Source organism: Agrilus planipennis, unplaced genomic scaffold (genome assembly GCF_000699045.2).
Source record: "Agrilus planipennis isolate EAB-ADULT unplaced genomic scaffold, Apla_2.0 scaffold98, whole genome shotgun sequence".
In the NCBI taxonomy this organism is placed as follows: domain Eukaryota; kingdom Metazoa; phylum Arthropoda; class Insecta; order Coleoptera; family Buprestidae; genus Agrilus; species Agrilus planipennis.
In genome coordinates this window covers 150,400-161,787 of record NW_020438866.1, presented here as the reverse complement: position 1 = coordinate 161,787, position 11,388 = coordinate 150,400, and the positions used below count along the sequence as shown (strand labels likewise).

Sequence of the window (11,388 nt, the reverse complement as noted above, 5' to 3'; positions counted from 1 at the left end):
TGGGTAGAAAAGGTTAGAAATGAAGAGGTATTGGAAAGAATAGGAGAACAGAGGACTCTATGGAAGTCAATAAAAAATAGGCGAGATAGGTTGGTAGGACACCTTCTCAGGCATGAAGGTCTAATCAGAGACATATTAGAGGCAGAAACAGGAGTTAGGAGGGGTAGAGGTAGACCTAATATTTAAGGATGTGGGCTGTTCTAGTTTTAGGGAAATGCGAAGTTTAGCTCAGGATAGGAAAGAGTGGAGGTACGTGTCCACTGAGGACCTTATGATGATGATGTATCGGTAAAGCTCAACAGGCTTGCTAACACTCCTGACTTTAATTTTTTACTTTTAATCTACTAAAACTGCGGTTGATATATAATTAATATGAAATATTAATGTCAAAATTCATTTTCAGTTGTTTACCCACTATAAACTACCTCAAGTTAATGAGAGAAAATTTGTTCCTGTTGTCACACCCTCGCCGAGAATCGAACCCGGGACCTTTGGCTTTACGCACCAATTAAGGTAATTTATAGTGGATGAAAAATTGAAAATGAGTTTTGACACTAATACTGTTGATGTGTTTACCCGTTTTACTTACACATTAACAATCATTGGATATTTAATTGAAGTGTTAGTTTCGTCAAATCCTGGTGGTAAAAGAAGCTTCACTTTTGCTACAAAACCGCTTTCTAGGGTAACATTCAAATGTCTTGCAGTAGGTTGCAATTTCCTTTGCAATTGTTCCCTTATGGCGGTATTATCTAACCAGAGATACGCATTTGAAGGCTGAAGAAAAGATTAATTTTTATCTTTTATTTGATTTCTGTTATCATGAATATCTGCCATTATATCAATAAAATATTCATTTACTAAATAAGTAAAGAATTGAGTTTCATTAAAAAAAATCGGTTGTCTGTAAAGTCGGTTTACTGACGATAGTTGAACGTGACAACGTCATAAGAAAATACTGATGGAGTGGTTTCATTTTTCAAAAGAAAATTTTAATTTTATTTGTTTGATAGATATTTTGTATGGATATAGAGAAGGAGGTAAATGGAAATGTATTATTGTATAGCAGCTGTCCACGCGGACGCATCGCTCACTCAAGTAGGAGAGAGACAGATGTCGAACGCTGCCGAACGCGGAGGCCGATTGTGCCTCTTTGTCGCTCGTTCCGCGCTCTCGCTTGCACTTCAAGCCTTAAATGGAACGCCTCAGAGCGATGTAACGCCGCATGTCATGTTTTTTCGTGCGTGCAGCCGGCTCCATCGAATTATAAGACGTTGTCACGTCAAAAATGATAAAATTATGGCATTTTCATTAAACCAATACATAGATAGCGAGGAAGAAACAGGACCCCTGAATAACTTTTAAGGATAAAATTTTCCTAAGAAAATTTTGATATATAGATATAGATACTCCTATACCCATACAGCTTCTTGGTTTATCTGAAAGTAAAATTTTATTGTGATAGTCAAAAACAGACTTTTCCATTTTAGAATTGTAAGTTGTCATTTGTCCATTCAAATCGTGCAGTTGTTTTATGTGATTTTTTTCTGAAAATTTCATCCTGAAAAGTGTCCAAGGTTCCTAATATTTTTACCCACATGGTTTCTATGAAACTTATTGCTAGACGTTGAATTTCTTTTTTAACGTTAAAGTTAATTCCTTTCGTATTCATTAAAACGTATATTACGCATAACATACAACATGTGCTCCAAAGTAATCCTGACCTTTTGAAGATTAGAACAAAGACATTGTTTTGGCAAATTTCATTTATTATATTCAAAAAAGTCTCCGGCGCAACGTACGGAACTGTCAGATGAACAAGGCGAGTGGGTCAAAAAAATCAGTCACAAGTGTCGATCGATAAGATGGCAAATTATCATGCAACAAGCGTCAACTTCTTCCCAACATTCTTCCCAAATACAACGAACATGCCGCACTAAGCGCTTCAAAATGTCGGGATAAAACACAGCATTAACCATCTGGCCAGGTAGAAGGAACCCCTTATGAATTATTCCCTTCGAATCGTAGAAACAAATCAACATTGTCTTCACTTTTTACTTGTCCAAATGGCTTTCCTCGAATCCTCTTCTGTTTTCTGGACTTTGACGCATGGTTTCTGGATGGTATTGAAAACACCACGTTTCATCGGCATTGATATTGCTGTACAAGAGGTTTCAAATCTTTGTTGTCTCCTTGTTGATGTTGAATTTTTGGTCGTCAGTCAGTTAGATCTTGAGCAGAGCTTCAAATGGTTGGCTAAAATGCCACAAATTGGTGTTTTGGAGATATTCAATACCGTTTCTATTCATTTTAATGAAGATTTTAGCTGATCTCTGATGAATTTGCGTCTACTCTTGATAGCATCTTCGGTAATCACAAACTTTTATTGGCCAACATATTCGACCATCCCCTGACTCGACTCTTCTAGGGGATAAATACTTATCACCTTGTTTCTTCATTTGAACCGTATCAGTAAAATTTTTTACGAAGTTTAACACAGAACTTAATGTTGCTTTGTCTTATATTAATTTTTGAACCGATACAACAGGTATTATGTCACCTACCCCTCAATAACTACTTCTAATGATCTCATGGATCATGAGGAGGTGTTCCACTGGAATATGCTACTTTAAAAGAGCCCCGTTTACTTTAGAACACATCTTGTATATAAGGCAAATACTTACAGTGGTGGTGCTTTGAATGACAGCGTAATTGGGTGAAGACTGGCACACTTTCGCAAAATACGAAAAATTTTTACTGAACGAGGCTGCAGCATACGTACAATTACCATCAGGAGTTTCAAATCCGCAACTGATGCAAATGATTTCGGAAGTGACTACGTTAACAGAAAAAACATGTCGCTGTGCTGAATTTTCTTCAGTAGTTCCTAAGTAATACCTATCAAAACAGCATGAATTAATTGACAGTTTTCAGATTGTTTTATAGGGATGAATTGTTTCGAAATATGAAGAATTAATATCTAGCAATGGTTTTTTCTGATTATCAAATTTCTTAATTGTAGACATTAAAACTATACATTCCCATTAAACAAAATTACTTAAGCTTTAAATGATCTCGAAGATTATGATCAACGTCATATTGAGGGTCACCAATAGAAATCTTATCCAAAACACAATTTTTGGCAAATTTTTTTCCGAAGTAATGAGAAACAATCAAGATATTTCATGTTTTTTTTTTCAAATACAATTATTAATCTGTTACGCGAATCGCTCATTTTTTTTTCTATAAGTAAGTACCTAATTTACATGTAGTTAAAATTTAATTATCTTAAAAGCTATTAATTAATAATGTCCGTCTTATAAAATTGACTTGTACTTACACCAAATTTCGCTCTTCATCCCATCCGTATAAAGATGAAACTATCTTTCGCCCGTGTGTTAATCGTACGGATGAATTATTCGAGGTGTTGGTAAGAACCATGTGTTGATAAGTGTCTTCGCCTTCAGGTTGAGCCAAAATCATCAACCTTAGTGTCCCATCAGAATTGTAAACAGGAGCTTGAAGGTCAAGCCAACCTCTGTTTTCTTCAATTATGCTCTCCTATATAGGTAACGCATAAATATCATCAGTCAAAAACAATGGCGTAATTGCATTAGTAAATAAACAATAAGTGGTCCCAAAACAACTGGTCTAAACTTTAATTATTTCAAAATTTTGATACAATATTACACACTTGTAGGGATTGTTTCAAAAAATTATTTCGTAGCTAGATTGTAGGTGGAAGTCAATAAGAAATAGGCGAGAGAGATTCTTAGGACACCTTCTCAGGCTTGAAGGTCTAGTCAGACACATATTAGAGGCAGAAACGGGAGTTAGGAGGGGTAGAGGTAGATCTAGATTAGATTACTGTTCGCAAATAGTTAAGGATGTTGGTTGTTCTAGTTTTAGGGAAATGCGAAGATTAGCTCAGAAAAGGAAACAGTGGAGATACGTGTTCAACCAGTCTAACCCGTAAGAAAAATTTCCATTCTATTTCCATTAAAAAATGCCATTTAATTACCACTGATAATAATTAATGGTAATAGATGGAGAATTGCCAATGGGATGAATGGAATTTCCACTAGAATTCTCGAACCCAATGGGACTTCCATTGCCGAACGCAATGGGATTTCCCTTGCGTTTCATAGGAACTTCCATTCCTGAACCCAATGGAAATCCTAGTGTCAATTCTTTATTTTTTACTTTTAATTATTGCTAGGGGTAATTAAATGAAATTCTTTTTAATCAAGGTAAAATATGAGGAAAATATTAATTACATGACATTTATTGCTTGACTTGCTGTGACAATTAGCACGTTTCTCTCCATTTTTTTAATAAATTTTAATCATTTCAAACCAGATCTTCTGCATTTTTAGGTACCCAATTGTTTTTCCATTAATGATTTTAAATAGAATTTATAAATTTTGCATTGGTTTCCATTGAAAATCAATGGAAATTTTTCCCATGTAAATGCTAATGGAATTATTGTAAATGGAAATAATTATTTTTCCTTTTATGCCAAATGGTTTTGAATGGAATTTACAAATTTTCCATTGATTCCCATTGAAGTTCAATGGAAATTTTTCCTACGGGAAGGACTGACGACTATATGATGATGATGATTGTAAATGTTAAAAGAAACTTAATTGTCAAATTTCAAGCTTGTGGGCTTTGTAGTTTTGTTTTGTTTTTAAGTATGTTGGTGAATGGTATTGAACTTATATTTATATACATTAAAAAAAGAAATCTTGAAAATAAATTGCTTACAACATAGCAATTGTTTTCTGCCACTCTGCATCTACAAACAGCTGCTCTATTCTGCACTCTATTTTTTATAATAGCTACGACATCCTCATTAGTTGCCCAACCAACTGTGTAAATAACATACTCATTAGAGACAATATCGAATGGAATTATATTTAAGGCAACAACCTCGCTACTGTTGTTGCTTAAATCGATATACTTCAAGAGAACATCGGGATTTTTGCTTCCAACCTAAGGAAAAATAGTAAACGGTAAATAGTATGTTAATAAATGTTTTAGTAACGAAATTCAACTAAACATTTTGATCGAACCCCGGAGCATTGGTGCGTAAAGCCAAAGGTCCCCGGGTTCGATTCTCGGCGAGAGTGTGACAACAACAACAAACTTTTTTTTATTAATTATAGTGGAGAAAAAATTGAGAATGAATTTTCAAATTAATATATAAGAAATAATGTTCTAGTAAATAAGCTCAACTACTGTCTACTTAAATGCTAGGTATTATTTTTCTATTTACATATTTCTTTAGGTAATATAAAAATTTAACGCTCGACGCTCCAAAAATTTATACTAGCAATTTAAGTAAGAAAGAAGTAGGAACACCTCTATTTAGAACTTTGAAACTTACTTTTGGGTACCGTAAATGTACTTCTTCGGGATAGTTGTCTATCGCGTTTCCAGGAGCTCCGTACAAATAATAAGAAAATTCTTCGACTTCCGTGTCGTTGAAGAAGGCAAACACCAATTTATCTCCACTCGGAGAAAACCACATGGCTGAACCAGACGACAGAACTTCCTCTTAAATTTACGAAATTTCAAAATTAGTCCAGTTAAATATCCAACTTTAACTACTGACATCTCTTTATTATAAAAGTCGATCCCAACGAAGGGATAAAGAATATTTTATTATTAGGAACTAACAGCTACTTTTCTGGCTTCTTCAGAAGACGCAAAAGTTCTTGAAGTGAAGTCAAAAACATTTGTGTCTCCTGAAGGGACCACAAAGTGGAGAAACGGTCGTCAAGTTGAACTGTAAAAAGCTCAAAGCTCCATCGTCAAAACACGACGTTGAACGTCCGAAGTAGGTACAAAGTTATCTTCTTCAGGGACTGGTACAACTCAGTTCTAGTTCAGTTCTTTTCAGCCCCTGAAGAGAGTATATAACTTTATAACAGAAAAGTACGAGGGTGCGTTTTTAAGTTCGCAGAATGGGTAGGTAGGTCATTAGTGAGGGTAGTAACTCGAGCCATTACGAATTAAGCTACTCTTTATTAGTTTAAATACCAAATTTTTTTGTAATTAGGTCACTAGTCTTTGAACTATCGTCGACGAAACAAGTCAATCGGAAACAAATTGTGAAATATGGAGAAAATCGAGTATCGCGCTGTTAAAAAGTTCCTTACCAAGCAAGGAAAATTAGTTCAAACCATACTGGAAGAGATGTCATCCGTTTACGGGTACTCTTGCCCAGGTAAAACCTTGGTTTACAAGTGTCATACCCTCTTTAAGCAAGGCAGGGACTCACTTGAAGAAGACTTATGCTGATCAAGCTGACCACTCCGGAATTTGTTCAAAAACTGCAAAAATTAATACTAGAAGATGTCCTACTTAAGAAGAAACAGCTTGCAGAAATGGTAGGAGTATCAGATGCAACAATTTTTAAAATTTTTCGCGATCATTTTGACATGACTAAAGTCAGCGTAAGATGTATACCGAGATTGCTCACTCCGCCTAAAAAACAACAGCGTGTGGAGTGTTATCGTGCGTTTTTGAACCTCTGTAGTGAAGATAAAGATGGATTATTGAAAATTGACCTAAGGTGTCCTCCTTCTGTACGACAATGCGCCTGTTCACAAGAGCCGTGTTGCGATGGTTGCCCTGCAGAAGGTGAGCTTCCAAATTTTGGCTCTCCCACCCTATAGTCCTGACCTAGCTCTCAGCGATTATTACCTATTCCCAAACTTGAAAAAAGTCTTCGTGGAAAGAAATTTTCAAGCGATGAAGAAGTGAAGGATGCAATTTCGGCATATTTTTGAGACAAAGACAAAACATTTTTTTTTCGAAAGTATATAAAGGTAGCAGGTAAATATACTGAAAAGAAAAAATAAATTCGTACTTTTATTTCCACTTTTTAACCCCCATTCCGCGAACTTAAAAACGCCCCCTCATACTTCGGACGTTGAGCATCGTGTTTTGGCATTGGAGTTTGAGCTTTTTGGTGCTCTATATCACTGCCAATGTTTTCCAGTACCCTAAGATCGTCAAGTTAATAAATCGTGGATACTCAATAGTATCACATTTATACGATGAGTAAAATTAATTACTTAATATTATCTTTGAAATGATGAATTGGAAGTGTAACAACATTGGCGATAAAAAGCTGAACAGAAACTACAGTTTAAAGAGTTAAACATTATCTGTTCACTCTTTTGCATCTAATTGAGCCGGTATAAGAATAAATTGCAAGAGTTCGAGGAAAAATATAGTTTTTTTATTTCAAAATATAAAATCAGCGCGAATTATTGTTCAGTATTAATACCTTCGTAAACCCAGTCGGGGACTCCATTGTAAATTACATTCACTATTCCGTCTGTTGTAATCTGTTTAGCATTGGTAACTTGTGGTGGTGAATCAATATAATAAATGTTATTTTCGAACACATAAGCGATACCATTTCCACTTTTGTCCCAAGTAGCATATGACAGAAACTCTGAATCGGCAATATTATAAATTTCACTGTGTAAAAAGAAAATCATTTTATCATTTTATTTATCAAATGTAAAGATTAAATATATTTACCCAGTATTTACATCTACTATACTGAACTGTGCAACGGTAGAATGTCTAAAAATCTGAAATGTAACATAATAAGAAACTATCAAATAAGATCTCTTTTGAAGTCTTTATATTTTCATTTCCATTTAAACTTTAACAGTTTAATTTATCATGAACAATATGAACAATCTAAAATTGGGCAATAAAATCGATAATCTTCCAAACGGACACAACTTCCCGACTAGAAATTATGATCGTGGACCTGACAGGTATAATCTCGATTCATATTCGGTCCTGATAAGGACCACCCTATGTGGATATGAGTAGAACTGTTGCGCTTTTTTTAAGAAGGACCTAATAAGGAAATAAAAATTAGGATCTAATAGGGAAATCCAAAGAACCCTATCAAAACTTGATTGCAAATTTATTATTAAAATAGGCCAGTTATAAGATAACCGTATATTTATTGATAAAATTTTTCTGACGTTGTTGTAATTGACATTTAACAAGAAGGAAAGTCTATTTTCTCTAGGATAGTCATCTGATGATATTTAAATTCTGGCCAATCAAATTTATCCACACTCAACCCTGATCAGAATTTAATCATCTTTACCCTGTGTAAAGGATGAAATGAAATTATAAGATCCTAGCGTGGAAAACTTGATTTCATTAATTTTTTACTTTGATAGGATAAACTGTGGACATCCTGATTTGAACCTGACAAGTACATTCTTATTTTGGATATCTTTATTCAATGCTTATTAGGAATTCCTTAAACTGGACAGTCTTATTAGATCCTCACATATTTCGGGCTAACCTGCTTCTAATATTTAGTCGGGTTAGGTCAGGACCTTTCGAATAGGAACACTCCTAGCTCGCAGTGAAGAAGTTGACCTTTGGTCCATTTTATTAGCGTTTTTAGGCACTTGGAGAAGTTAGATTACTTTAGATGAGACTTTAAATACAGTATTTGTTAATAAAATGGGTCAATAGTCAACTTTTTCTCCACGTTGGAATAAATAGTTAGTTCCATTTGAAAAATCTTGGCCTGAGATTTCTGAAAAGGTCTCATTCTTTTTTGAATATTTTCGAATTTTAAATATAAAACTGATACATTTGAAAACTTTAATTTTATGTTTGCAATTAGTTACTACAAGTTACATTTATTTTTTGCCAGTATTACAAAAGTTCAATATCAGAGGCCGGATGACATTGATTTGAAGTATTGTTTTCATAATTCCCAGTTTTAAATCAGGTGTATAAAAATGTACTTACGCTCGTAGTGTTGTACTGTATCAAAAAGTATCTTCTATCTGGTGATAATGACAGTGAATAACTACCAAAGCCACTCTGTAATAATTTTTACGTTTAGATTCCACGTTACTTAATAATAATTGATTTTTTCATGAAACTCACTAAGTCTGTTCTACGAAAAAACAGTTCCGATGTTTCAGTTTCTGGATAAAAAAAGTACAAACTCGAATTGTGCCTATACATTAAAATATCATCAGAAACCCACGTTCCGTTGAAGCCTCTATTTCTAAAAGAGCCTTCCAAAAATTCACTTAATTGGTAAGGTTCCAATTCTTCTGATTTAATAATTCCGACAAAAAGCAGAGCAACGATTTTTAAAATCTATATAAATTTTTAAATGTTGACTAGTTATTATCCAAAGTATTTAAAAAACAATTTCACTGTTCAAATTTACTTACTGCGTACATTTTAGCTACCTATATACATTCAATTAAATTCACAGAAACTTTATTTATTAGCACATTCAAAAACACGTATTACGTTATCCCAATACCCATTCGATTGTAATGCTGATACACTAGTAAGTAAGTAAGTGTTACATTTTTATTAATTAGCCATCAATTCCATTCCAACGTTTCTTATCTTATCATCATCAAAGGCATATAAAAGGGATTAAAAGCAGGTACTTATGTATTTATTTGCCTTATCGTGAATTTTTTTCTAAGTTAATTGTAGCGTAATTTAATTGAACGATTTGTAAAAGGTAAGTACTTACAATAGTTTGTGCTAGAGGAAATAAAATGTACATTTACATTGTACTTTGCAAATAAAGTAGGAGAAACAGAGGTGGAAATAATTAGTTGGTAAAAAAAATATAATTAGTTTACACAGAATTGCGCTTCAATGAGAATGAAGCATTAATAATATAACTCAGTGTTATCATTTTCATTGCCTAAAATATACATGTTAGAAGGTAACAATTATTCCACGCTTTTTTTTTTTTAAATTAAAAAGACAAAAAAAATTTTTCACGTCTACCAGGTTTAGTGCGAACGTTTTTGTTATTCGAAGACCGTCCGGGTCAAGACCCGGTCGACTGGAGCGCCCAAATTCGAACCAGGAGTCTCCAAGCCACGAAATTCGAAAGTCCCGAGATCCTGAGTTTTTGGAAATTCTGAAATACAAATCGCGAGGTCTTTCAAAACAATGGATCTCGAAGATCCATTGTTTTGGAAGCCTCGAGATTCGTATTCAGAAGTTTCCAAGACCCAGGATCTCGGAAATTCCGAAATCCCGTGTATTGGAGACCTCCAGATTCGAATCTGGACGCTCCGGAACACTCCCGACCGACACCCCCGATTAGAAGTCCAGGGTCCCGTCATGGATGGTGAAAGAGGTTCCGCTGCAGCAGCTCCATATGATGGTGAAGTCAAACTGTAACAAAAGTGTCCCATATTCAAAGCTGATAACCGTAGTATAGTCAGGGTATCAAAATTTATGAACAATCCGCTGATTTTAACACAAGTTGTAAATAAATATTATTGCAAGAACCAGGGCGAAACAAATATGTATGAATTAAATAACTTTATCAAAAATACGTTTTCAAAAGATTGGTTACAAATTCAGGATGCCTGATTTAACTGTTAATTTTTTCATTCGAAGATTCCTTCAAATATTTTGTTTATCCCGTACCCTATTATCAATCCAACTAATTTAGTTCAAGAGGTCGAACATTATTATAGATGATGATCCTTTCTATAAATGAATGGGCCGCAGTTTTGACAAGTTACTTTTATAAAACTGTAAAAGATAAAAGGTAAAATCACAAAACACAATTTCAAATCCGATATATTTATAAATTGTATTATATAAAGTTTTAAAACGATTTTTATTAAAGTCCCTAAGGTGGTCTGTTTTACAAAATCAATGTAAATGCGTTTTCCATTTTGTTATTCGTAGTTACCTTTTTATCTTTGGTTTTATTTATAACTTATAAAAATATTGTTTCTTTTTTTACAGGCTTTGCTGGATTTATAGAGTTGTTCGACCATCATAACGAGATGTTGAAGATCAGCTACAAATTTAGGTAACATTTTAAAAGTGTATTTATGTTTAATAATTGTTATACTTAATTATAGTAAACGGTTAAAGGATGTAAGTATTTTAAAATAATAATCAGTATATGTATATATACGAAAATATTTTTGAAGAGGTGGTTAATATTTGATATTAAACGTTAAACTGAAATTTCTACATGTTAATTAATAAGGAAAAAATTAGAGGATACAAAGTTAATTTAAGTTTAATGTTTAATATTTTAAAATTTAGTAATAAAACATATATCCTTTTGCAAGGATATTCAATAAATTAGGTGATAGGCAATGTTTCATAATTCGGATTAAAATTCATGCCAACTCTAATTATTATAGTTTTTATTTACAATGCAATTTTTAATTAAATAAATACAAAATAGTATTCCTACCTACCCTTATCATATTTCTAGTCTATCTATAAAAAGCGAAGATATAGATAAGATTTTTTACTTAAACAAAAAAGATAATACAATTACAAAGAGCGATACTAATTTTTTTTATTTAC

General features: G+C 33.4%; 1 protein-coding gene and 1 long non-coding RNA gene across 2 annotated transcripts in view; one reads left to right on the top strand and one right to left on the bottom strand.

The window, feature by feature from the left end:
- The window catches only part of LOC108737005 (venom dipeptidyl peptidase 4), a 16,740-nt gene extending 7,347 nt beyond the window's left edge, over positions 1-9,393 (bottom strand). The window contains exons 1-10 of the mRNA XM_025975776.1: positions 9,249-9,393; positions 8,953-9,171; positions 8,812-8,886; positions 7,561-7,613; positions 7,301-7,497; positions 5,390-5,559; positions 4,768-4,995; positions 3,341-3,561; positions 2,685-2,898; positions 590-777 (exon numbers count right to left, since the gene is read on the bottom strand). Coding sequence (XP_025831561.1) covers positions 590-777; positions 2,685-2,898; positions 3,341-3,561; positions 4,768-4,995; positions 5,390-5,559; positions 7,301-7,497; positions 7,561-7,613; positions 8,812-8,886; positions 8,953-9,171; positions 9,249-9,257 — 1,574 coding nt within the window. The 5' untranslated portion in view covers positions 9,258-9,393. The remainder of the gene's footprint in view (positions 1-589; positions 778-2,684; positions 2,899-3,340; positions 3,562-4,767; positions 4,996-5,389; positions 5,560-7,300; positions 7,498-7,560; positions 7,614-8,811; positions 8,887-8,952; positions 9,172-9,248) is intronic.
- LOC108737006 overlaps positions 1-11,388 on the top strand; it is an 88,474-nt gene that overhangs the window by 74,192 nt on the left and 2,894 nt on the right. Inside the window, exon 5 of the long non-coding RNA XR_003231376.1 lies at positions 10,810-10,876. This is a non-coding gene — a long non-coding RNA (uncharacterized LOC108737006). The remainder of the gene's footprint in view (positions 1-10,809; positions 10,877-11,388) is intronic.